General features: G+C 44.4%; 3 protein-coding genes across 5 annotated transcripts in view; 1 reads left to right on the top strand and 2 right to left on the bottom strand.

The window, feature by feature from the left end:
- Positions 1 to 1,457: 1,457 nt before the first annotated feature.
- PNMA2 (PNMA family member 2) lies at positions 1,458 to 8,748 on the bottom strand. Of its 3 annotated transcripts, XM_032332374.1 has the most exons (4): positions 8,504 to 8,748; positions 6,681 to 6,716; positions 5,434 to 5,563; positions 3,249 to 5,124 (listed from the first exon to the last, which is right to left on the bottom strand). In XM_032332374.1, exon 4 carries the CDS (start codon positions 4,648 to 4,650, stop codon positions 3,556 to 3,558), a length of 1,095 nt encoding a protein of 364 aa, XP_032188265.1. In that variant the 5' UTR covers positions 4,651 to 5,124; positions 5,434 to 5,563; positions 6,681 to 6,716; positions 8,504 to 8,748; the 3' UTR covers positions 3,249 to 3,555. The 3 variants fall into 3 exon arrangements, 2 of the variants coding, with proteins under 2 accessions (XP_032188265.1, XP_032188264.1); XR_004283143.1 differs by lacking the exons at positions 3,249 to 5,124; positions 6,681 to 6,716 and adding an exon at positions 1,458 to 2,306 and having other exon boundaries at positions 8,504 to 8,744; XM_032332373.1 differs by lacking the exon at positions 6,681 to 6,716 and having other exon boundaries at positions 8,504 to 8,747.
- Positions 8,749 to 8,900: 152 nt separating this feature from the next.
- DPYSL2 (dihydropyrimidinase like 2) overlaps positions 8,901 to 24,507 on the top strand; it is a 124,761-nt gene continuing 109,154 nt past the window's right edge. Inside the window, exon 1 of the mRNA XM_032332371.1 lies at positions 8,901 to 9,345. Within this exon, the coding sequence (XP_032188262.1) occupies positions 8,992 to 9,345 (354 nt within the window). The 5' untranslated portion in view covers positions 8,901 to 8,991. The remainder of the gene's footprint in view (positions 9,346 to 24,507) is intronic.
- LOC116584290 (60S ribosomal protein L37a-like) lies at positions 13,489 to 14,443 on the bottom strand. Its single transcript, XM_032332375.1, has one exon. The coding sequence runs from the start codon at positions 14,157 to 14,159 to the stop codon at positions 13,881 to 13,883; it is 279 nt and encodes a 92-aa protein (XP_032188266.1). The 5' UTR covers positions 14,160 to 14,443; the 3' UTR covers positions 13,489 to 13,880.

Here is a 24,507-nt window from a genome sequence, read left to right as displayed (position 1 = left end):
TGATCATGAGTCTTTAGACCATTCAAAGGTTATGCTGATGGTCAACAAAAAATGATCTCTGAGTGTACTTGACAAGACTGTCCCAGATCCTCTTACTTCACTTCTATGTTTCATGTCAGGCTCCACTCCTTGAAACTCTAGCTTCTAACCATCTTTGCTTTCCTGGTCTTGACTTGGAGGACTCCCTTAGATATGGCTTACACTCATTTTCTTTCTCTTCCTACTTTTTCTTGCTAGAGATAACATCTGGCCAGGTGCGATCCTAAATAGGCTCTTCCCACGTCAGGTTGCTTTGCCAATCCTCTGTCTAGGCTGCCAGGACTGACCTACAGCGAGTGGTGGGGCAGAGGGAGTCAGTTATGCCAGGAAATGCATTTGCAAGTGGGAAGGTAATGATGGTGAACTAAAAGAAGCCCCGCCTGCACTTTCCAATCTTTCCTGAGGTGGGAGACAGAGCAGCTTCCACTCAAGAGACATGAGGGCAGTAGGCTACCAGGAGGACCAGAGTTCAGTGAAGGAATATGGTGCCAGGGAATTTTGCAAGGTCTCTGATGATATAGGCTAGTTTGTCCAGGACATCATGAGTATCAGGAAGGCATATTGGATGACCTTGAAGATCAGCACTGCGAGGAAACACAGTGCAGCGTGGACAGGAGAGCAAAGATGAGACTGATGATCAAAATCTTGCATTTGGGATGGACGGCGGATGACAAGAGGATGTGAGGCTTGGCACTACTGGTTGGTGCAGTGGAAATGTCAGATGACCCTAAGGCCTGAAAAAGCTGATGGCCATGGTGAAAAGTTGTCTTCGGCAGTGTGCTAAGTAATCTTGGAGGTCTCAATGTCCAAGAGTCAGGACTGGAGACATAGTGAGTACAGAGTGCAGCCAATTTTTTATGAGGTTTTTTGCTCAAATGATTGGGAGATGGTGTTGGGCATTCCTCGGGACACTCATCTTGTAATATGCTGCTCTGCACTGTGTATAGCCCAGGGATGAATCCTCCCTCACTGCACTGCAGAAAAGAGGAAGAGAAAAAAATTTCTAGAAGGCCTATGGCAAGAGGAATTTTCCTTCTACACGTCTGCAAGGTAAAAAGAAAACAACTTCATCCAAAAGATGAAATGTTTTATCTCTAGGTCATTTCACTCTTGGCAGAATAGATATGGAGAATTTATCTGTACAGAACTTGACCAAGAAAATGAGTTTGAGGTCTCTGAGGGAACAGGCCTCCATCTGTTGTTTCTATGGAATTTAAAAGGGAAGTTGATGATGGGTAAACTGCACCCTCTTTCATCCCAGGAGACAAAGCTCAAGTACCCTTATTCCAGCACGTGGCTCTCAGGTTTTCCTATCTAGAAGAGTTCAAGATCTTTTGGCTTTGGTTTGATTTTCTAACCCCTTCTTCAAGCAACAGTTAACACAGAATCACAATACATGAAACAAAAAACCTCAGAATTTTATTAGCATACATTTATTTTATAACTTCATGTTTACAACATGACTTTGTATACGGTCGATAACTGAACACAATGAGGCCATTTTCATGAATACAAAAAACCTGAAATCAGGGTGTATTTGGTTGAACAGTATTGAAAAACTGTAACTTAGAAATTATCACAAATGGTACCTTTTAAAAAAAATGCTTCTCTTATGATCTCAGGATATTCTTCCATTAAAATTATCCACCATCAGAAAGAATAATTTATTGTTTCCAAGTCAAATACTAACAAGAATCAACAGCTGCTGGCATACTTATCACAAAGATAACAGACAACAAGCACTCAAATGTACCAGGGGAGTTAAAATGGTTTCCAATGCAGTGTGGTCACAACTTGACTGACAGATTACATATTTACTTGTTACCGCAGTACTGTTAGAACAATAAAGACAGCATGCGTTAAACATACAATAAGTATCATGAAAATCAGGAGTCTTAAGCCTTATTGAAGGCTTTCTATGTTCCAGACATTATGCTAAGTGATTCAAAGGCATTACATCATTGGAGCCTAACAACAACCCTATTCCATTATGTTCCCATTTTCTTGTTAAGGAAAGTGATTTTTGTATTAAAAAAGCTACCATGATGCTATCTATCAACTAGCATTTAACTGAATGGTGCTTATTTGTGCTCTCCAAGCACACATTGCATCACAGGGCATGCATGGATATGATTTAAACACCTGTGAGGTGCCATAACTTCTTTAATCTTTGAGCAATTGAGAGAAGTCCAGATATGCGCTTAGATATCACAACAGAATATTACTTCCAAGGTCTGCACGAGGTCCCTCTGGAAACATCAGGGAGCCTGTGGGTGAATGCCAGTGTGAGGACATTTGTATATCAACACAGCTGGAATCTACCTGTTTTTCAGTAGAGATGTGAAGACTTCAAAATACATTTTAAAGATGGAACTCCTGAAAAATCTCTGCAGAACTATGGAGCACAACTTGAAAATCACAATGGTAGTGGCCAGAGGATTACCAAGAGACAGAAAGTTCCAGACTTCTATCTCAGCTCTTAATAACCACTTGTTATTATTTCGATACTGAGGAGACCACTTAACTCATCTGAGCTTCGTCTTCTCTTTCAAAAAAGGCAAAACGGTAGCGTACTGGGATTGCTGTGTACAATAAATACAATAGATACATGTGAAACACCTGGGACATAACAGACCCTCAATAAATGAGCTTCTTTCCTCTCCTCCATCCCCTTTGTTGCCAATAAAAATCTTCTCTTACCAGAACGGTCAGCTCACTAAATCCAATCCTCCCTCTCTAGCATGTTTTCCCATAATGTCCACTCTTTCTCAAAGGTGTCTGGCACTGCAGATCTCTTGCAAGCAAAGATTAGGCTGAGTCATCTGTGCCTTCGGGACCTAACACAGTGCCTGGAACTGTCCCTCTGCCATCTAGCGGAGAAGTGGAGGAGTGCATCCCAAGTAAAGAAAAGAAACCTCATAGGGGAGGGGGGTTGTATTCATTTGGCAATGGTGCGTCTACTGGTGTGGTGACTTATTTACACATGGTTATTTAGCTTCTCCCACACCGCCACCGAGGCCACATCCTCAAGGAGGTGGTAAGCTCCCTGAAAGCACCACCCATTCCCTTATATTTAGGATCCTGACCTCCTTGACCAGCGCCTCACACTGCTAGGCACTCAGGAAGAAGGTGCTGATTTGAGAAGGAAAATCACCTGACAAGTCCAAGAGCTTCTATTTTTAAATAAATTACAAAAGATATTTTTTTCCTCACATCGTTTCTTTTTTTTACGTTGGGGTAAACTTTGGTCTGTTTTGGGAGACAAGTGCCTCAGAGTCCTTCAGGCTTCCTAGCTCATATTTGGAATTGAATCCGGTGTTTCTTCTCATCATTCATGCAGGGTCCAAGAAACTCTCGGATAATTTCTTTCTGAGAGGGAAGCATTAAGACCTGGCTCCAAGCCTCGATTTCAGTTGCATACATTCAATGACAAAAAGAGCGACTCAGCCGGGTCTCAGCTGGATAAAGCGAACGTCCCTAGGCGCGCTGGCCGTGGATCCTGTGCTGAGCTCAGTTTTAGTCGTCTGCCTCATGATCCCAGCGGCCATAACCATGATCTTCATCGGGCTCTTCAGTATTCTCGGTTTCAAAAGAGGCCTCTTCCTCCTCTTCCTCCCGGATTACCTTCATTAGCTCAAGAAAGCTGGGAGGCGGGCCCTGATCCTTCAGCTCCCTCAGCCTGCACCAAAGGACCTCACTGAGGTTGGCTCCCGCCATCACCTGCTCCAGGCGTACCTGGTCTGCGATATTCCTGGGGATGGCTCTTTTCTCCACCGCTCGCCGGAGCAGGGTTTCTAGCCGCAACACATAGGCTGAGACCTTCTCTCCCTCCTCCTGATAGGTCTTCAGGTACTTCACCTGGGAGGTCCTGCGGCTCTCCAGGCTTCCGAACACTTGCTTAAACGCCTCCAAACACTCTTCCACGCTGATGGCTGCGTTGTCTGCCTGCACTATGTGCATGAGGTCCAGGGCAGGGCCGCGCAGGCTTTCCATCAACCACCTTTTCTTTTCCGCCTCCGCTACCGGCCACTCTTTGACGATCTCAGTGGCTTGTTCCAACCAGATTTCAAAGGGATCTTCCTCGGGAGCAGGCACGGCACTCCCTGAGAACACTCTCAGTTTCCGGTATCTCATGGGCAGCAGAGGCTGCGGGGCATGTGCCATCGCCTGTCCCAACCAATGCGCCAATAACTCTGGCGATACGCAGGGCGTGGTGGCCGGAGCCACTCCCTCATGCCCGAGGGCCCGGAACATCCCCGAGACTGTCTGCCCCTCTTTTTCCAGAAATAGGTTCAGTCGTTCAAGAAATTCCGTGTCCTGGTTAGGGGTCTTGAAGACTACTTTCCAGATCCCCCCCTTTCCCTGAACCTCACTGGGGATCACCGAGACGTCAGTATCTTCCATAAGCTCTAGTAAGACAGCATTGGCATTCTCCTGCTTCCTGAATATTTTGCCAAGCAGTCTATACCTGCCCAGAGACTTCAAAGTCTCCTGGAGGACCTCCTGAATCTCAGTCTCATTACAGTCCACTGGTATCCCCATAACCATCAGGGACTTCTGTTCATCCACACTCATGATCCTACACCAGTCCTCCAACAGGGCCAGTGCCATGGTCCCAGTATTCGCTTGCTCTAACTCTACGGCTACCAACTCCTTTGTGGTGCAGATACACGCTGCAGTAGGACTCCGAATATCCTGGGTGAGCTCCTGAACTTCTACTTCCCCCGTGAATGGGTCCTAGGCCACTCCCCCAGTAGTCCCCAAGTCTTGGGGACCAATAACCCTTACTCTTACCGTGTAGTGGTAAGAACACAGCACTGCCAGTTCACTGCCAGTTCTGTCTCTAGACCTGAGCCAAGATGCCTGGTTGGGTATCTCGGTAATGCCTGCGCCACTCCCTGTGGCTCTGCTGTCCAGGGGCTGCTGTGGCTCTCTCCCAGACGCTAGCAGCCACGTGGTGGTGTTGACCCTTCTCCAACGCCCCAGCCACCTGCAAGAGCTGCTCTCGCTAGCCACTGGGAAAGGCCTCCACTCGGGCGCCCAGTGATCTCGAAGAGAAGTGTCCCAGCAAGGTGGCTTGGACTCCTAGTAAAACAATGGTCAGTTTTACCACATAGCTCTCTCCTCCCTGGGGGAGCACTGTGCTTTGGTTTGGGATTCAAGTGGGGGTAGACCAGGGGCTCCCTATCATTTTGGATTTGCATCTGCCCCACTCTGTCAGACCTCTTCTTTGCTTAGAGTGACTTTCTATTTTTTCTCTTGGGGGACCCTCCTGCAATCTGGCTTCCCCATCATTTGCTCATCAGGCATGCCAATTAGTGTCTGAGCCACGATTGAAGACAGGACTCGAGATTTTCCCCCATGTGAAGAATGAAATTAGATATGGCTAGATACCTGTGTATGTGTTCCAGTTGTTCATGAGAGTCACGAGCTTATTTAGTAGCTTCTAGAAAAGGAAGGTGTCACCCATCTCCACACAATGGTGTGTCTGGGTCCTTCTTAGCTCCAGCCAAGCCAAGCTGCCCTGTTACACATAAATAACAACAATATATATTTATGGCTTGATGATATCCAGTGATGACTGTTAATGAACTTATTTTAAAAATGACAATCCTTTACAATATAATTAAGTCTACTAAACAATATGGAGTTGCCCCATTTCTTTGACTAAAAAACCCAATTAATCACTCAAACATTTAAAACCAACTTAATATAGGTATAATAATTTAACTTATATACCATACCATACTATACTATAGGCGTAATGATTTAATATAGATTAACCATTTTTTAAAAGATTTAATTTATTTATTTGAAAGAGAGAAAGAACAAGTGAGAAAGAGAGAAGAAGCAGGAGCAGAGGGAGAGGGAGAAGCAGAACCCCCACTGAGCAAGGAGCCCAAAGCGGGGTTCCATCTCAGAACCCTGGAATCACAATCTGAGCCAAAGGCAGAGGCTTGAGCAACTGAGCCACCCAGGTGTCCCTAGGTTTAACAATTAAAAAAAAAAAATCTCAGAACCAAATATGTTAAACTTGGAATTATGAATTCTCTTTTGTTATGTGTGGGCAGACTTTGCAAATGCACAACTAGGTGTTTCTTTTGCTATAAATGTTAAAAATGCTTCATAACATGTAAGTGTGAACGGGTCATTGGAGGAAAAAGAAAAACAGGAAGCACATGTGTGGAGAGTAGTGGAGACCAGGGGATATAGGAGGGAAGAGTTCCTACCCTCTCCCACTTACTGCCATGTGCTGTGTGTTATGGGGCTACGAATATCCTTCTGTAGGCCTGAAACATCCCCATCAGTCCAAATGGGGTCCGTATGCCACAGATGTCAGCCCACAACTATGGTGGCAGCTGTTCCCGCCACAGGCACATTTTCTGAGTCCTTCTGGAAGGTGCTGAAGGCATGGCATGTGCCAGAGGGCCAGGAGGGCAAAATGCTGGATCTGAACCCCCAGCCAGCAGCCCCAAGGATCTGAGTTTCTCCGTGCCATACTTTCCCTTCTAAGATATGAGGGTTAACCTTTCTCTCCTCATAATATTTAGAGGAAATAGGAACTGTATAAAGGTATCGACTGCCCAGGAAGAAACATCTCCAAGGTCTACATAATAAAGGCCATGTTGAGGTTAAGCTACCTTTGGCCAGCGGCTTTTTCCAAAGATGATCTCTACCTGTAATGGAAATATTTGGACATGAAAAAAAAAAAAAAAAAAGTAAAAATCTTGTATTTTCTCACATAAAGATGGGATACATTGGAAAAGGAATCAGATATTCACCTGTGATTGTTGGATCATTTAGCTAGATAGTGACCTTGGCCAAAGTGCCTCACTCTCTCTGAATCTGTTTCCTGCTCTGGAAATAGGTGATGATAAAAGCACTCCTCACATGGGCTTGCTCTGGGTAGGAAATGATGTAATTTCTGTGGAAGCACTTTATTCAAATCCGAAGCACATCGGGTGCAAAGTCCAAATGTCTGCCTCTATTTCTCTTGGGCCCCTCCACACAAATATTTTTCCCCTCTTGCAGTCTCCTGTTCTCAGCCGGGTCCTCCTTCCCACCTGTAATGGTGGGCTAGTCTTCAAACTGTCACTGGTTGTTCTCCAGATTTAACTCCATTCTCCAAACTGTCCCTCACCATGAGGGGTGGGGCAGGGAGGTATCTGAACTTATCCTTCCAGGCGCAAGGGCTGACAATGGGAATGGATCCTTGGTCGCACTACACTGCGTGACGGTCTTGCGGTATACAGCTTCTCCTAACCCAAACCCACCCTGGTTACTGAGCATGCCCAGATCTCCCTCTCCAGCAGTCAAAAGATGGGCATCTTTCCTGCAGGATTCTGCCACTATGGAAAGAGGGGCCGGGCTGTAATCGACCAGAGGCAGGGATTGATACATGGAAAAGACGTGGGGACCGGAAAAAGCAATGAAGGATTCTCAGAAACCGCGTTACTGGAACAAATCAAAATGTCCTTTATATGCCCACCAACCCAGTAGCTGTGGCTGGTTTAGCTGCACGTGCACCCAAGTCCACACACCTTTCCTCCGCGTGGCCTCACACAATTCAAGGCACCATCACAGACTGCAACCCATCTCCTACCCCACCACTGGACTCGCACGCACGCACTTTACATCCCAGGCACTTGGCGTCTGGCAACCTGGGAAACCCCGCGGCTCTGGCGCAGTGCGCAACGCGGGCGGGGGATCGAGGCGGGGCACTCTGGGCGCCGAGGGCTGGGGACTTGGGGAGTGGGCTTCAATCTGCGTCTTACCCTCTTTTTTGGCAAGGAAGGAGGGGCAGAAGATACCAAATCAAGACAGTCTTCTGGGTCCTTCTTGATGCAGTGGCGCAGTTACTGTACTTGACGCCTTTGGGCAATAGAACAGATCTCATCCCACTCTTACTACTACTTGCCGTTCGGTGCCAGAATTTGCAGACTGCACTTTTTGCTAAACTCCCACGGCGCGCAGACCTGTCTTTATACACACACACACACACACACACACACACACACACCGCCCGCCGCGTTTGCGAAGCCCTTCTGTATTTCTCCCCGCCAGGCTAGGCGCCCCCCACCACTGTGGGTGCGGTGAGTGATTCGTTTCAATCACTGCAGGGCCCACCAAGGCCCGCGGGTAACCAGGTTTCGTATCCTGTACATCGTAAGGCACCAACCTCTTCATACAGTCTGCGCCATCCCTTCCCCACCGTCAGTGCTGCCCCTTCCTCCCTCCCCGGGTGTCCAGGCGTCAGTCGGTTCGTCCCCTTTTCCCCATCCATCAGCTTACACCCTGGGTAAAGGGGAAGAAGCCCTATCTCTGCTGGACCCTTGCCCCTGGCCCACCGCTGCAATGCGGTGGGGGGAGAGACTGCTGGGCCAGGCAGGAGGGGGAGAGGGGCGCAGAGATCACGGGCTGCGCCCTCGGGTCTTCGCCCCTGCGTACCCTGCCCCATACTTACCCTGGCGTGGAAAGCGGTCAGCAGGCCCTGCGCTCCGCATCCATTAGCTGATGGTCTGGCGGCTTCACTTCCGGAGCGCGGGACTCTTGGAGGCCCGCCCCTCCCCTCCCTCCGCTGCGCTCCGCTCCCCTTCCCTGCTCCAGGCCCCGCCCCCGCCCCGCCCGCGCCTCCCTCCTCCTGCCGCTGCCTGGAACTGGTCGCCTCTCTGCTCCCGCTGCCGCAGCGGCAGCCCTCCCAGACCCAACTTTGCTGCTCGCAGGAGCTGGCGCGGCTGCGGGGGGCGTGGGCAGGGAGGGGAGAAAGCGGGGTCAGAGGGAGGGACCGGGAGGGGTGGGTCGCTCGCTCGCCAGCCCTCCTTCCTTTCTGTACACCTTGCGGTAGGCAGAGAGCGGCAGCCTCGCGGCAGCCAGGGGGTTTGTTCACAGAGAGACCGATTTAGCGACCGGCAGACGGACGGACGGAGAGGACCCTCCCCGAGCTCCCGCGCCATGGCTGAGAGGAAGCAATCCGGGAAGCCGGCAGAGGACGAAGAAGTCCCTGCCTTTTTTAAAAACCTGGGCTCAGGCAGCCCCAAGCCCCGGCAGAAATTCTGTGGCATGTTCTGCCCGGTGGAAGGGTCCTCCGAGAACAAGACCATCGACTTCGACTCGTTGTCTGTGGGCCGGGGCTCGGGGCAGGTGGTGGCTCAGCAGCGGGACGTCGCCCACTTGGGCCCCGACCCGCAACCGCCGTACTCCCGGCAGGGCCGGCGCGCCGGCGGGGAGCCATCTGTTGAATCGAGCCGGAAGGTGGAGATCCGACGGGCCTCGGGCAAGGAAGCCTTGCAGAACATCTACGACCAGGTTGGTATGGGGGCGGGGAGGGGGTGTTCGAGACGCAGTACCAGACGTGGGGTCTCTCCTCCCTAGGCTTCCTTCCAGCTCGGTGGAGAACCGAGGATCCCAGCGTGCCCATAGTCCTGACTCACTTGAATATTGCATCCTCAAATCTATACATGCACCCCGCCCTACTTGCCCCTTCTACGTACAGGGTGCAGAGAGGCTCGGGCGCGGCGGTGGGCGGCTGTGCGCCCACAAAGGCTGCCCGCTCCTCCCTGGGCCTGGTAGGTGGGGGGTGGGAGTAAAGGATGAACCGATCCCGATGCCCGGTTGGGGGTCGTATGGTGGTGTGGGGGAGGGTTGAACCGATTCCATTCTTCTTAAATCCTTCCGGGCGGCTTCCGATTGCAGTTGTGGCTGGGTGCCCCACCCTTTTTTGATGCATCTCGGAGCGTGCAGTGAAGGGTTAGCGTGCAGGCCCGAAGGCTCCGCGGGTTCGGGAGGGGCGGGGGCTTCGACAGCCGCTCCCCGCCGCGCCCTGCGCCCTCTCCCACGATACCCCCTCAGGCGCCCTCGGCGCTCGCGTCCGGAGCTCCGAGGCCAGGACCATGGTCAGCGCCTCCGCGGACCGCCTGGGAGGCTCTCCTCGCCCTACTCCTGTTCGCCGCGTGAAACGAGGCAGGCTGTGGAGTCACCCAAGGAACCCGAGACGCTCCAAATAGCCCATGTGGAGAACAAAGTTCCGCTAAGTCTCTCAGCAAGGGCTTCCCAGAGTGCTCCCCCTCGCCGCTATTTGGGAGGTGGTTTGGGAATGGAGACTTAGTGGATTATGTTCAAAGGGTGAAAAGAAAAGAAAAGGGGAAAATCCCTTTCATTTTGAATAGATGGTCAAAGATGGACTAGACCCCCTGTACCGTGTTAATGGAGAAACAAAGAAGACCAATTTGCGAACCCTGAATTTAGAAAATATCCGTTATCTCTGGCTATGGTGTGCAGTGTGCATTTTAAGTGCCGTGGTCTCCTCACACATTTTTATTTTTTTTTTTTCTTTATCAGGGTGACCTTCATACTTGTGCATTTTCCCCCACATCCTTAATTTCTCCACCGATAGATTACACTGTGAAATGTTTTAACACTTGTTTGCTGTTTCTCTACCATGCCTACTGGTGAAGAGGAGAAATCAGTCAATGATTGATTATTGAATACCCATTGTGTGCCTTGCCTTGTGGGGCAGGGAGAAGGTTAGCTATAAAAAGTTCAAGGTGATTTATTCTGAAGGGGCTTTCAGAGTAGTTGGGAGTGGTCTATACATATTCCCTGATTCCACCAGCATTTATTTAGTATTCAGGCTGTTAGCTTACAGTGAATGCATGGAAGACAATTAAAGAGTTGGTTATAATGGCCAGAACACGTTACTGTTTCCTGACACGGCATAGTTTTGGCACAGCTTTTGACTTCTATTGCACAAATTCTAGGAAAGATAAACCATTTACTGTCATTTTCAAAGGGTGGGACAATTAATTACTTAGTTGATTCCTCCTCTCCCAGCTCTGTCCTCTGATTTATTCCATATAGGGGGTACCTGATACCTGTATTTCACTATGAGTCAGCCCAAAGAACTTAATCCAGAAAACTCACCTGAATTCAAGTGATCAGACAATTGAAGCAAAAGTTTTAAAAAATGTAACTAATATTGAAATGTGAGGGAGTGTGAAATACTTTCCCACGTGAACACATTGGATGAGGGCCAAACCATGATCATATAACGTCATGGTTGTGCGAGTATCCTCATCTTTAACAAATTGTGCTGGTAATCCTAATTTCTTAAAGGGAACGGAAAAATTCTTTGAGATAAGGAAGGGATTATTTTTAAAATGGCAGATTAGGGGACAGAGTTTGAGAATGGCCACCCGTATAATAATCGCAGTGAATTAAAACTCGGGTTTCAAAGGAAGAGTTTCATTAGGTTGAATAATACATCTCTTTTCCTGTCCATCTGGAAGCTTAGATGTTTGATCATCAGCTTCTTGTATGAACACTCCCTGATTTTAATAGACATTTGAAATTATAAACCTAAAGTGTATGGAGGGGGAGATTTGAAGAGGAAATACACAATCGGAACCCCAGCTACTTTTAGCCTCTGCAAATTCACATTTGCTTTAGTTGCCCAATTATTAGCAACAGAGGATGATTCTGCTTGGTTTTTCTGCAGCCTTCAGTGAATTTTCATTCAATCTTGCCTTATCACATAAGGGAACCAATCCTGGGGGATTGGTTTCATTCATGACTAAGAGCACTTACTGGGATCAGTACTTACAGTGGTTGAATATTTCGTCTATACAAGAGAGAAGAGGTATTTGGGGTATGTGTGTGTAACAAAAGTGATTTTCAAAGGCACACCAAAGTTGGGCCCACCATTTTGATTGACTTGAGTAACCATCACTTAATTTTCTGCTAATGAGAAACATGACTGCCAATCTCTCAGTGCATTCCTTTCTGAAGCCTTGGGACAGAAACAGGAGGAGAACTAGAGTGAGTGGGCCCTGGGGTCCCTGATTTGCACCTATGTCCTCCCCTGAATCTGTATTTATAGGTATTGTTAATGAATATAGGTTGGTCAGAAGTGGCTTTGTCCACCTGTTGTAGGGGGGTCTGCTGTTCTCTAGCAAGGCTTTGGGAAAGGAGGGAACAGGCTTCCTCAACCCATATACCATGCAGCTTGTGGGACACTGGTGTCTACATTTGCATTTACAGGTGCTTAGCAGGTAATCATCAGAAAAAATGGGTGTGGCTCCGGCTGGGATATTAGGTTTTGGTGAAGGGAAAAGCCAGTGTAGTGAATATGACTGAGGAAAGCTACCTCTTTACTCTTTTCCTTTGTGTCCTTGGCAAGTTCCTCTTTGAGCTACAGTGAGGTTAGGTTGGTTACCATCTGTGAAGGACTCTGAGCCTCTTGGAAGAGAGCAGAAAGGCCGTACTATTGTCCCAATTACCCCTTTCTGGTGCCCAGAGGTCCCTCAGCCTCCTCCCTTCCTCTTAAGAATTCCCTTTATTCTCCCTCAGACACAGTTTAACCAGGAATGCGGGATCATGAGCCTCTCTTCCAAAGTTCACAGGCTCTTCTTCCCACAGCAAACCTATGTGGCTGGGGAGTGATTCTCCATATCTGCAGGGCGGGTGCCAGTGAGTAAACTCTATAGGAGTTCCACTGAACTTGATAAAATTCCCAGATCTGTAAAATGTTTTTTGATATTCCCTGCCATTGTGTCTCCCCTCATCCTCTCTCCAAGCTGATAACTCACAGCCCCTGGTGCCCAGTGACCATGCTGCCTTCTTGCTATTCAAGGCCACTCTTACCCCATCCTGATGCTGATGCCCATTCTAGGTCTTTCTTCCTCCAAAACGACAAGTTCTGAAATCACTCTTCTCCTTTGCCCTCGCCTCCCATTCAAAAATCCGTTCCTTGTGTTTATCTTAGTTAGAAAGACATCCCAGTGATTGAAGGCTTCTATCTATTATGTGAATGACTGATATGTAGGTTACCCCCAGAGATACGTGTTTGATAGTAGGCTAGCCTGTTCAACAAAATGAACATTTAGTTAGCCAGATATGTGGTAGAGCTTTGGCTAGAAGCCATGAACAAGGGCATTCATTTGATACTGTAGCAGCCACATTGTTTCAAAAGAGGAGACATAAATATGAACATTTGTATGTTCAGGATTCCAAAAAGCCCAAGACCCATCAGGGAACAAAGGGAAGAGAAAGAAATGGTGGTAATCCATAACTAAAAAAATCATTGTGATGAAAAACACATAACATACAGTTTATATTGATCATTTTTAAATATACAATTCAGTAGTGTAAGTACACTCCTATTGTTGTGTAATCAGACTCCAGAACCTTTCCTTTTTAAAACTGAACTCTGTGCCCATTAAACACTAACTCCCATATCCCCTCCCCCCAGGTTCTGGTATCAACCATTTTACTTTCTGTCTCTATGGACTTGACTACTCTAGATACCTCCTATAAGTGGAATTGTACAGCATTTATCTTCCTGTGACTGGCTTACATCACTTAGCATAATGTCCTTAAGATTATAAACCATGTTCTAGCATGTGACAAGATTTCTTTCTTTTTCAAAGGTTGAATAATATAATTTGTTAAATTTTAATAAGTCATTGATGACTGAAAATTTGTGGCACAATTAATAATTTTGCAATCAATCAATTGTGGGAGGAAGTAAGAAGGGTTACACTGGGAATGAAATAGACTCTTCCAGCCAGAGACCTGAATAGAAGAAAACTCTCACCAGCTAAACAGACTCTATCATCTGTCTCCCTTGTAGCTCAAAGGTGGAGAAGAAAATTGCTGTCATTGAAGGTCCAATGGCAACATCTGGTTGAATGCCCCATAGTTCATAAACTCATGGGAATCAGGAGTTGGCTGGGCATTTTCCTACCCGTGGTAAAGAGAGGCTAGTTTTTCTTTTTTCTTTTCTTTTTTGTTACATAAATTAACCCATTTCTTATAGGCTAGCAGTGTTTCAAATGGTGGAGCTTCTACTGGTCTTTCAACTTCTTCAGTACTCTGATAGCAGAGTTTACTGTGAGGGCAGAAGTGGTGTTGCGGGTCCAGGGGCCACCAGCAATGGTTTCCATGCAGGAGCCAGAGAGCCAGATCCCCACAGCTCCTCTTTTTGTCTTGGTTTTGCCACAGAAGGAGCAAGTGTATTTGGCTTGCTGGCTTATTTCATTCCTCTTTGCCATTTTCCTGAGGGAAGCACCATAATGGGTTCTGTATTTACCTATGACTCCAATCTTCTTGGTGCACTGAGCCATGTTGCTGCCTACTAGGTCTGAGCCCAGAGAGGCTTTTCTTGTGGGGTCCTTTGGTGCCAGAGCCCCTTTCTCCTTTCTTGGGAGAGTTAGAATTGACCATGGGGTTGAACGTACACTGCCATTGGATGGTAGAGCTTGAAAAAGACCTAATGATTATTTAATCACCTCATTCTAACAGTGGAGAAAGTGATGCCCAGAAAAATCATGCTTCATCCCACAACCAGAATTCTTGTGATGGTTTCAGGGTGAGTTTGGAGGCCTCTGACTGCCCAGTCCCACTGCAGTCCTGTACCAGTAAAATCTTGTTATTTTGGTAACATTATATAATTCTAGAATGTACGTTTATATTCTAGATCCTATATTTTAGAATGTGTAGAATATATTATTTTGAAACTTACCTCAACACCTTCTGATATAGGCATTTTCCCTTTTTATAAATGACACTGAGACTTAGTAATATTTACTGACCACCCCCAAGGTCTTGTTCTGTAGTTAATGTATGACCTAGGATCTGAACTTGACTCAGTGCCATACTTCTTCTTCTTTTTTTTTTTTTTAAGATTTTATTTATTTATTTGAGATAGGAGAGAGAGGGTGTGGGGAGGAGGGGCAAAGGGAGAAGGACAAGCAGAGTCCATGCTGAGTGTGAGCCTGACATGGGGCTTGATCCCACAACCCTGAGATAATGACATAAGCTAAAATCGAGAGTTGGATGCTCAACCGACTGTGCCAAACAGGTGCCCATCAGGGCCATACTTCTTGCACTATTCCATCCACTGCCAGAGATAGTTAGAGAGCTTAAAGGTACAATTTAGTTTTGCAGTCAAAATATTCTGTATCCCATCAAACTTTGTATGTTCTATGGGGTTGGCTCTGTGCTCAATGCTTTATGTGTGCTATCTTATTAATCCTAAGGTAATTCTATTGAGTAGGTGCTACTGTTACCCTTATTTTGCAAAAGAAATGTCTGAAGGTAAAAGAAACTTGCAAAGCAACTTGATAACCAAAAGTAGAATTTAAACCCAGGTCCATGTGACTAAATAGTCTTTTAATCATTATGATGTACTGAATTGCTTTCTTTATTAATTATTCTTTTGTCATTTTATCTCCAAAGAATTAACTATTACAAAATAGTTCTGAGTGCCTACCTTTGTTTGTTTTCTGTTTTGCGGTGTACTCTGTAAAGCCATTTGTAAAAAGGACGGCTGATCTGTCTTTATGAATGTGCCCTAACCTGCTGATATTCTGTCCATCATTTTTTTTTTTTTAACCCAAGAAATGTCTTCAGATATCACTGGGACAGAGACCCAATCTGACAGTGTGAATGACATGCTTTTCTAAGATGAGAGCAATGTGATGACAATGTGATTTTTCCACTGGATGTAAATCATGAACTACAAGCAAATAACGAGGGAGCCATCAATAAAAGCATTGGCAGATGGACTGATGGACACTTGAATTTGGTTGGCTGCAGCCTGGGGCAAAGGCTGGTAGCATAGGCCAAGAGCTGCATGCAAATAGTGCTTTGAAGGGGAAGCATCTGGTCTTGAAGGTGGTGGCTTGGGGTGTGTTTCTGAGACGTGTATCGACTGCTTGCCCGGTCTCTGATTTCGAAGCAGCTCTCCAGCGGAAAGAACTCCGAAGTAGGAGTCAGGAAACCCAGCCCATAGTCCTGGCTCTTGTTCACTAGCTGAGCCATCTGCATAGTCACCTAACCTGAGCTGTCATCAGGCGGGGCCTTGACCTCCAAGACTCCTCTCATTTCCACTAAAGGCTCTAAAGAAAGTGATGCTGTCCCCGGCTGTTCTTCCTTTGTTTTGTTTTGTTGGGGTTTTTTTTTTCAACATTGAGATAAAATTCATATAACATCAAATTCTCCTTTAAACCCCTTTAAACCATTATCATCTACAATTCAGTGACTTCTAGGACATTCACAGTCTTGTGCAACCATTTAATTCCAGAACATTTCATGGCTCCAAAAAGAAACCCCGTATGCATTAAGCAGCTACTCCCCAATACTCTCTCACCCCAGCCTATGGCGATCACAAATCCATGTCTGTCTCCATGGATTTGGCCTGTTCTGGACATTTTGCATACATGGCATCCTACAACATGTGGACTTTTATGTCTGGTTTCTTTTACTCCTTGTAACGGTCTCAAGGTGAACCCTCGCAGTGGCGTGTGTCAGTCCTTCATTCCTTTCCATCACTGAGCACTATTCCATTGTTTGTATATATCACATTTCATTTATCCATTCACCAGTTTATGGACATTTGGGTTGTTTCCACTTTTTGGCTTTCATGAATAATACCATGGTTACCATTCTTCTGCAAGTGTTGGTTTAAATATATGTTTTCAGTTCTTTTAGGTATACACATAGGCACAGAACTTCTAGATCATACGGTATTCTGTGTTCAGCTTTTTGGGGAGCTGCCAGACCGTTTCTCACAATTTTACTTCCATTTTACATTTCCACCAGCAATGTACAAGGGTTCCAATTTCTTTCTGCTCATCCTCCACAACACAGTGTTTCCCCCCTTTTATGGATTATAGCTGCCCCAGTGGTTGTGAAATGGTATCTCATTGTGGTTTTGATTTGCATTTCCCCAATGACCAAGAATCTGAGCAGCTTTTCATGTGCTTGTTGTCCATTTGCATACCTTCTTTGGAGGAATGTCTATTCGAGTGCTTTACCACTTTTAAAAAATGGAGTTGTTTGTCCTTTTGTTGTTGTATTGTATGAGTCGTTTTTTTTGTTCGTTTGTTTGTTTTCTAAGATTTTATTTTTACGTAATCTCTACACCCAACGTGAGTCTTACATTCACAATCCCAAGGTCGTGCTCAACTGACTTAGCCAGCCAGGCAGCCCTACGAGTTCTTTATATATTCTGAATATCAGATACGTGATTTGCAAATATTGTTTCCCCCTTTTTTTTTTAAGATTCATTTATTTATTTTAGAGAGAGTGTGCACAAACAGGGGGTGGGGCAGATGGAGAGGAACAGAAAGAATCTTATTGCAGAATCCAAAAATCAAGATCAAAATCAAAGAATCCAAATTGCAGGCTCCACATTCAGTGCACCACAGAGCCCCACAGGGGGCTTTACCTCAGGATTCTGAGATCATGACCTGAGTGGAAAAACCAAGAGCTGGGTGCTCAACTGACTGAGCCACCCAGGTACCCCTATTTTCCTCCTAGTCTTTGGGCTGTTTTTTTTTATCTTCTTCATATGTCCCTTTTGATGCACAGAAGTTTTTAATTTTGGTGAAGCCTGATTTATCTGTCTTTTCTTTTGTTGCTTCCGCTTTTGGTGTTATTATTATTCCCAGTCATTCTCAAAACTACTGGATCAACTGAAATCTAGCGAAGAAGTTCTAGGGCCTCATTTCTTGGAATGATAGTTATGTAACTAAGTTCCGTTGCTTTATGGGAATTTTGAAATTCATTTAGAATAGTATTTCCAATAGGTCAGTATTCTTGAGTGTTTTGTGTACTACCTAAGTCTGATCTATTTCATGATCCTGTTCATATAAAGAAATTTATTTCCTTTGTGTGTATTCACACACATATTTGGTATTTTATATAAATATATATACACACAAGTTTTCAACTTCAATTATATATGTAATAAATATAAATCAATCAATCAATCTATCTATCTATCTATCTACCTATCTATCTCTCCAGTGATTTGGGAACCACAGGGATGGTTTTGAGGAGGGCAATGACTAAAAAGCTGAATTTAGGAAAAAACAAATTTGAGAAACAAATTGAATTTTATTTTGTTCTATTTTTTTCTTTAGAGATAGCATGACAGTACCATGTTTATTGTATATGTGATGAGAAATTTTTTTTAAAAGAAAGAAATCCTTGATAATCTAAAAATCCTTGATTATCTAAAAATAAGCATTGATAACATTTTGGTATAATATTTTTCCCAGTCTTTATACTCCCACCAAAAATGAATAAGAAATACTGTTTTTCAGCATTTCTGATATCACTAGGTATTATAATTTTTATAGATATTTCCCAAATTTGTAGGTGACAAGTGGTATCTTGCTCTTTGCCAGTTTTCCTACTAAAGCATTCATATTTTAAACACTGATTTATAAAAATTCTATATTAGAATATATCCACTTCAGTGTCAACTTGTTAGACATTTTTTTGTTAGTTTGCATCTGATTTTTTTGTGTGGCTTTTATATTTTGACATCCAAATTTAAATTTTGAACTTAAATCAGTTTATCTTTTCTGATATGTTCCTACCTTTGAGATTATTATTTACTTATATTTTCTTCTAAAACCTTTTTGGATTCTGTGTTTATTTATATTTATATTTATATAAAAATTAAATGCAATTAATTTTTCAATACCTTGAAATTAGGTGTAACCTAATTTTCCAAATAGCTAGCCTGTTGTCCTAATGGCATTTAGTGAATAATTATGTTTCTTGACTTATTTTTTTATATACTCTACCTTTCCATATGTCTGGGTATCAATTTTGGCTTCTTGCTGTTTCACGGATCTGCCTTACTGATGTAGTGGTTCAAAACTGCTTTAGTTACTTTTGCTTTTAAATATTTTTATTTTTTTCTGTTTTGCCACCATTCAACTGAATTTTCCATGAAAGATATTTTCAGTTACAGAAACCTGATATGATTTTTACCAGAATTATGTGAAATTTATCTATAGTGAACTGGAAGATAGATATAATTTTTAAGATAACAAGTCTTTCTACCTAAGCTTATAGTATGGGCTTCCCTTTATCTTTTCAGGCATTCTATTCTGTTGCTCTGAATTTTTTTTGTTGTATTATTCCCAGTGCTTTGTTGTTATTGTGAATATAATTGTCATTATATTGTGTAGTTTACATTCTGTGTGATGCTTGAGTTTTATATTAATTAATAGCAGAGTACATTATTTGATTTACTCTTGGCTTTAATATTTTCCAAATGATTCTCTTGGGACAGTTTTATTACCTAATATTACTTTTATGTCTTTTTTCCACTGCCCTTACTTATTATTTCTTTTCTGTGTCTGACTACATTGATTAGAGTTTCTAGAACAATGTTGGATAATGGTGGAAGTATTAGGGCTCCCTGTTTGATAATTGACTTTAATGAGAAGGTCTCTATACTTCACTATTGTTTGAGAGAGAGATTTCCAACATGTTAAATAATCATTGAATTCCTACTTGAGCCTACTGGTAACATCCTTCAGCCTGCAATCCCTAGGAGCGCCCTTGTGGTTGAACGAGATGGGTTTATTACGTGTAGTGAGGGAGAACACACACTGTGGAGACCCATGGGGCATCTTTGTGAGGGGGTACTTGAGAGAGATTATTTGGGTTTCAGTGGGGTGATTTAGGGGAGGGTCCAAGGAAATGAGGGTTCCCCATGGGCTGGGGATGCAAAAAGGAAGACAATTCTATGATTTGTTGTCTCAGCATATCTTACCTGTACAAGGAGAGATTGATGAGACAGAGCCCGAGCTGTGATTGGGAAAGAAGCAGCCGGCACTTAGAGCAGTTAGGATAGGGGGATTTGGTACTTTGTGACTTGGACAATGTTTATATTTTATCAGACATGATTAGAGAGGGGTTTCATTTTTGTCTTGATCCGTCTCGGTCACGGAGTGTTCCGATGTCAATAATACTCTCTGAAATTGATGTTCAACAGGACAACACCCAGCCCAGCTCTTGGAAAGTATTTTCTGTTTCTCAATATACTCAGAGTTCCATCCCTTGGGAATCCAAGCCCCAGACCCCAAAGAACTTAAACTTTCAGAGTTTGGAAATCCTAGCTTCTTCCCTTCCCTGCCCTGTGAGTCTGGGACATGAAACACAGTCTCCGGCCTGTGAATCCTGAGCCCCGCGCCCTTCCTCACCAAACTGGCCCCGGAACAGAGCAGACCTCTTTCCGACCCTCTGGGAACCTCCCCGAGGTCCTGCCGTCTCAGAGGACTCCGGAGGAAATCTGCAGGGGTTTACGAGTGGGTGAGGGGAGCCTGAACTCTTCCTGTTTGTACACAGAATTATTTTTCAGTTCCAAGGAAGGTGAATACATTTTGTGGAAAAAAAAAATTGATTTGATCTGATAGATCATCTAGTGTGTTTCCTGTTTCTGTTTTAGCAATACTTTCCTACCCTCGAATGGAGATGCCAAATAATTTCTTGAATGTTTCCTCCCCCTCACCCCCCATGATACCTCCTATCCCTTGTTCTCTAATAGTTTTTGGTAAGCTTGTTGTTATTATTATATATATTTTTTACTTGCGTTCTTACCTTCAACTAAAGTGAGATCCCATCAGAATCCATGCTTTTAGCCGAGGGATGTGTGAACTGACTGCTACATGCATCGTTGAATCTTTACTAGGCTTATAGTTTGAGGCTTGATTCGAGGACCAGCTGCCTGTCCCATTCCCATTTTCTGGAGCTGCGTTGGCAGACTTTGGCTTTCACACTCCAGTGAAATTTCAAAAACAAATTTGGGGAACAAGCTAAGGGTTGCCAATTTCTTCTGTTGCCAAAATAGGGACACTAAAGAACCAAACCAAACCAAACAAAAACATTACTACACAGTATCATCCTCTAACGCAAAGAACAATTTAGTGCCAAAGCCATGAAAGGGAAAATAACTCCAGGATTTAGAAGCATGCGTAACTTGAGCTTTATGAAAAATTACATGTCTTGTCCTCATTTTTCTCACTCTGACCTAGTGCGTGAATCCTTTGCCCCAGGCAGCCTGGTATCAGCTACCACACCAGCATGGTGGAGGTGGTCTCTCTTTTGCTTCTCCTGGTCTGTCCTTTCCTGAGTAGTCTCTTTCCAGAAGTTGTTACATCTGTCGGATAAAGGACCACCTCTCACCGGCTAGGATAAGCAATTGTTCTCAAATGCACCTGGAATTTGTTACAACCGGGGTAGTGAGACACACAGAATGGAAATGGCTGTGCTGAAGGAGGAGATTCCTATCCTCATGGATCCCTAAAAGGGGAGACAGAGCATGCGCACAGAGCTCCAAGAGAAGTACCCGGGTTCGTCAGGAGGCAGTGGGATGAGGGAAGACAAAGCTAAGAGCCATTATTGTGGTTTCTGGTAAGGAACATGCAAGGCAAGGAAAATAGACTTAGTTTGGATAATTTTAGGGACCCTGGGGCATAAGAGCTCTTCCTAGTTGTCCGATACTTGGCCCTGGGGTGAATAGGGCAGTTGGACAATGGCCTTGAGTTTAAGAGCTTCAAAAACGAGGTAGATGACTATATGGGCTCTTGATTCATTTGGGTATGAAAGGTGCACTCCCGAGAGAGTTTGGGAATGTAGGAATTGTCTAGTCCTGCAAGGGGCAGTCTTTCGAGGGTCAGTAAAGCCCTGGATGTCCTAGCACCAGAAATACAGAACATAAAAAAGACATGATTGAATACAGTACTAGCTGGCAATAGCAGACTTAAGAATATTACAAGATTCTGGACTTAGATGTCTCCTGGTTTTAGGTTTACAGAATTACTGGGCACTTTTGTGCTTGTACTTTCTTCATTAGTACTTATTTGGAATGTTTTATCTGCAATTTCTCGCCCAATGCCTTTTTAAGTCTGGAAATCCATAACTCAACTTTTAAAAACTTGATGTGTGTTCAGAGTTATAGTTACAATCACTAAAAAAAATGGAACCAAAACCTGCTCATTCCACTGCTGGTCCACTTTATTTCTTTATATAAATGAACTACATTTCTTACAGAGCATATGCTCATGCCAAAGCTGGTAGTGAAGATAGTTAGGAGAAAAAAAAATCAACCGCAAAAAATTCTCATCCACAGTTCTGCGCCCTAAATCTCCTCCAACTTCAAGGACAGAATTCGCAAAAGCAGGATTTCTGGGCAGGATCAGCTTGACCTTCAGATCGTGAGTTCATCCGGTAGCCATGAGCCCACTAATCATGGTGTTATTCCAGTTCCCTCAGCCTCACCACAGCACATGAGCAAAAGGGTATCTTTGTAATGTTCTTCTGGAAATAACCTTTAACTGGTCTGAGGTAGCCTAATGAAGGTGTGGACTCTAAAATCATTCTGCAAGATTCAGGAATTAAGCCCTATGTGGAATTACCCAAGTTTGAAATCAGAGGAAGCAATGTGGGGATGGTCTACAAACTTCTCTAACCCAACAGGACCAAGAGCTGCTTTTAGAATTCTTTAATGTTTAGCATTATCACCATTTGGTTCTTTTTCCTTCCTTGTGGCCATTTAGTTAGGACGGAAGATGTACTTCTGTGAGGAAACCACTCCCGTGTTGTGCACGGCACACTCAGTTCTTAAGGTTTCCTTGAATGTCGCTGGAGAACTTAGTGTGTAAAAGATTAGGGTGACGGTTCCATGGTACAGAGAGCCTTTGCTTGTACCAGATGGTGACTTCGAGCATCACCCATTTCTTTTAGACCTGCTTTCTTGTTTGAAAAGCAGGCATCAAAAGAGCGACTCACAGGTTAGTGTGAAGACTGGTGGTATCGCATGTGCATTGCTTGGCCTGAGTGAGGAGGTGGACATGTGTATGAATAATTAGAGCGCCATTTGGTGAGGTCCATAACAGAGGTACAGAAGCCCTGCTGTGGGGACACCAAGGTGGGAAGGGTTTCTGTTCTGTTAACTTACAGCAACAAACCTTAAGTGGATTTGGAAGCCTTTCCAGGACAAAGACAAATGCTCGATGTTTTCTCTACACTCAGGTCTTACACAGTCTCCATCCTCCTTCTGTCAGTGGCTCACTTCACAGGATTCACCCTGAGGTTGTAGGGGGAACAAGTTTTGAGAGAGGAACCCATGTATCTTCTTACCGCTAACTATATCGCCTTCTATCCCTGGTACTGTCCTGCCCTCCTGCTGCTCACAGCAGAAGAAAGGTCCTACTGTCTCTCCAACCATCTGCTCACCTACAACCTGAATGCATCACTTCTTACCTCCTGAAACTGTCCACCCCCCGTCACCTCTACTGCATCGTTTCTACCACTTACAAATGTCCTTTAACACCTCCATTAAAAAACAGCAACAACAAAACTCACAGAATCCTCTCTTGACTCCACAGTCTCCTGCAGAGCTACCATTTTTCTATTTCTTTTCTTAGCAAACTTTTCTGAAGTCTTGCCTGTATTTGCTGTCTCCATTTCTTCAGCTTCCTATTTAGAAAATGAACTTTCTAGGGGTTCCTGGGCTGCTCAGTCTGTTGAACTTCCGACTCTTGAATTTGGCTCAGGTCATGATCTCAGGGTCATGAGATCCAGGCTGGCATTAGGCTCTGCAATGAGCGTGGGGCCTGCTTGAGATTCTCTCTCTTTTTCCCTCTGCCTCTGCCCCTCCCCCAGCTCGCATGCTCTCTCTCCCACTAAATAAATAAATAAAAACTTAAAAAGAAAATGAATTTTCTGTGTATCACACAGAAATATATTATTAAGCACGGAGATATGGCTAAAGCCCACTTCAAGCATTTTCCCCATCCTGTCTCTCCCCTGACCAAGATTTATGTTGCCCTGTATCCTTCCAGCCCTGTTTCCACATATGTACATGTGCATATGTCCTTGCAAAAATGTGTAGTCTTGTTAGTGTGTTTGTTTTACCTAAATGATACCACCCCGTATCAGCAATTTATCTCTTTTCTCTCTTTGTTTCAGAAGTCTGTGTTACTATGTAAAAATTATTTTAATTCACATAAATTCATATTCTTTTAGCTTCTGATTCTATTAATAATTGCTAATGTTTATTGTGTGCTGACCATGTCCCATGTTTTACATGTGGTTACTTATGTAGCCCTTTCAATGGCACTGGAGAGTAGGATTTCTTGTCTCCATTTTTAAATAAGATTTATTTATTTCTTTTAGAGAGATAGAGAGAGTGGGGGAGCAGGGGGAGGGGCAGAGGGAGAGGGAGAGAGAGAATCTCAAGCAGGCTTCACACTAGCTCTAGCTGCTCGTGGGTCTCCAACTCACCACCTGAGATCAGGACCTGAGCCAAAATTGAGAGTCGGCTGCTTAGCCAACTGAGCCACCCAGGCGCCCCTTCTGGAGCTCTTATTTCCACTCGAATGAGGAAACTGAGGCAGAAAAAGACAAAGTAACTTGCTTAATTAAGTTTATATGCTCAGTAAATGATGATGTTAGGGAGTAAAATCAGGGGCTCCAGATTCTGTGTTATTAATCATGCCATTGTTCTACAATATGAATATACCATGGCTGATTGAGCTGGGTTTCTGTTATTTACAGTTGTTATTAATAATAAACAATGCCTCAGCGAGCATCTTGTACAAGCCTGTGCAGGGGTGTGCGCTTCTCGATGGTAGATGCTGGAGAGGAAAGTTCTGGGTCACG

Source organism: Mustela erminea, chromosome 2, assembly GCF_009829155.1.
Source record: "Mustela erminea isolate mMusErm1 chromosome 2, mMusErm1.Pri, whole genome shotgun sequence".
NCBI lineage: Eukaryota > Metazoa > Chordata > Mammalia > Carnivora > Mustelidae > Mustela > Mustela erminea.
The sequence above is the reverse complement of the archived record's forward strand: the minus strand, read 5'-3'. Positions and strand labels throughout refer to the sequence as shown.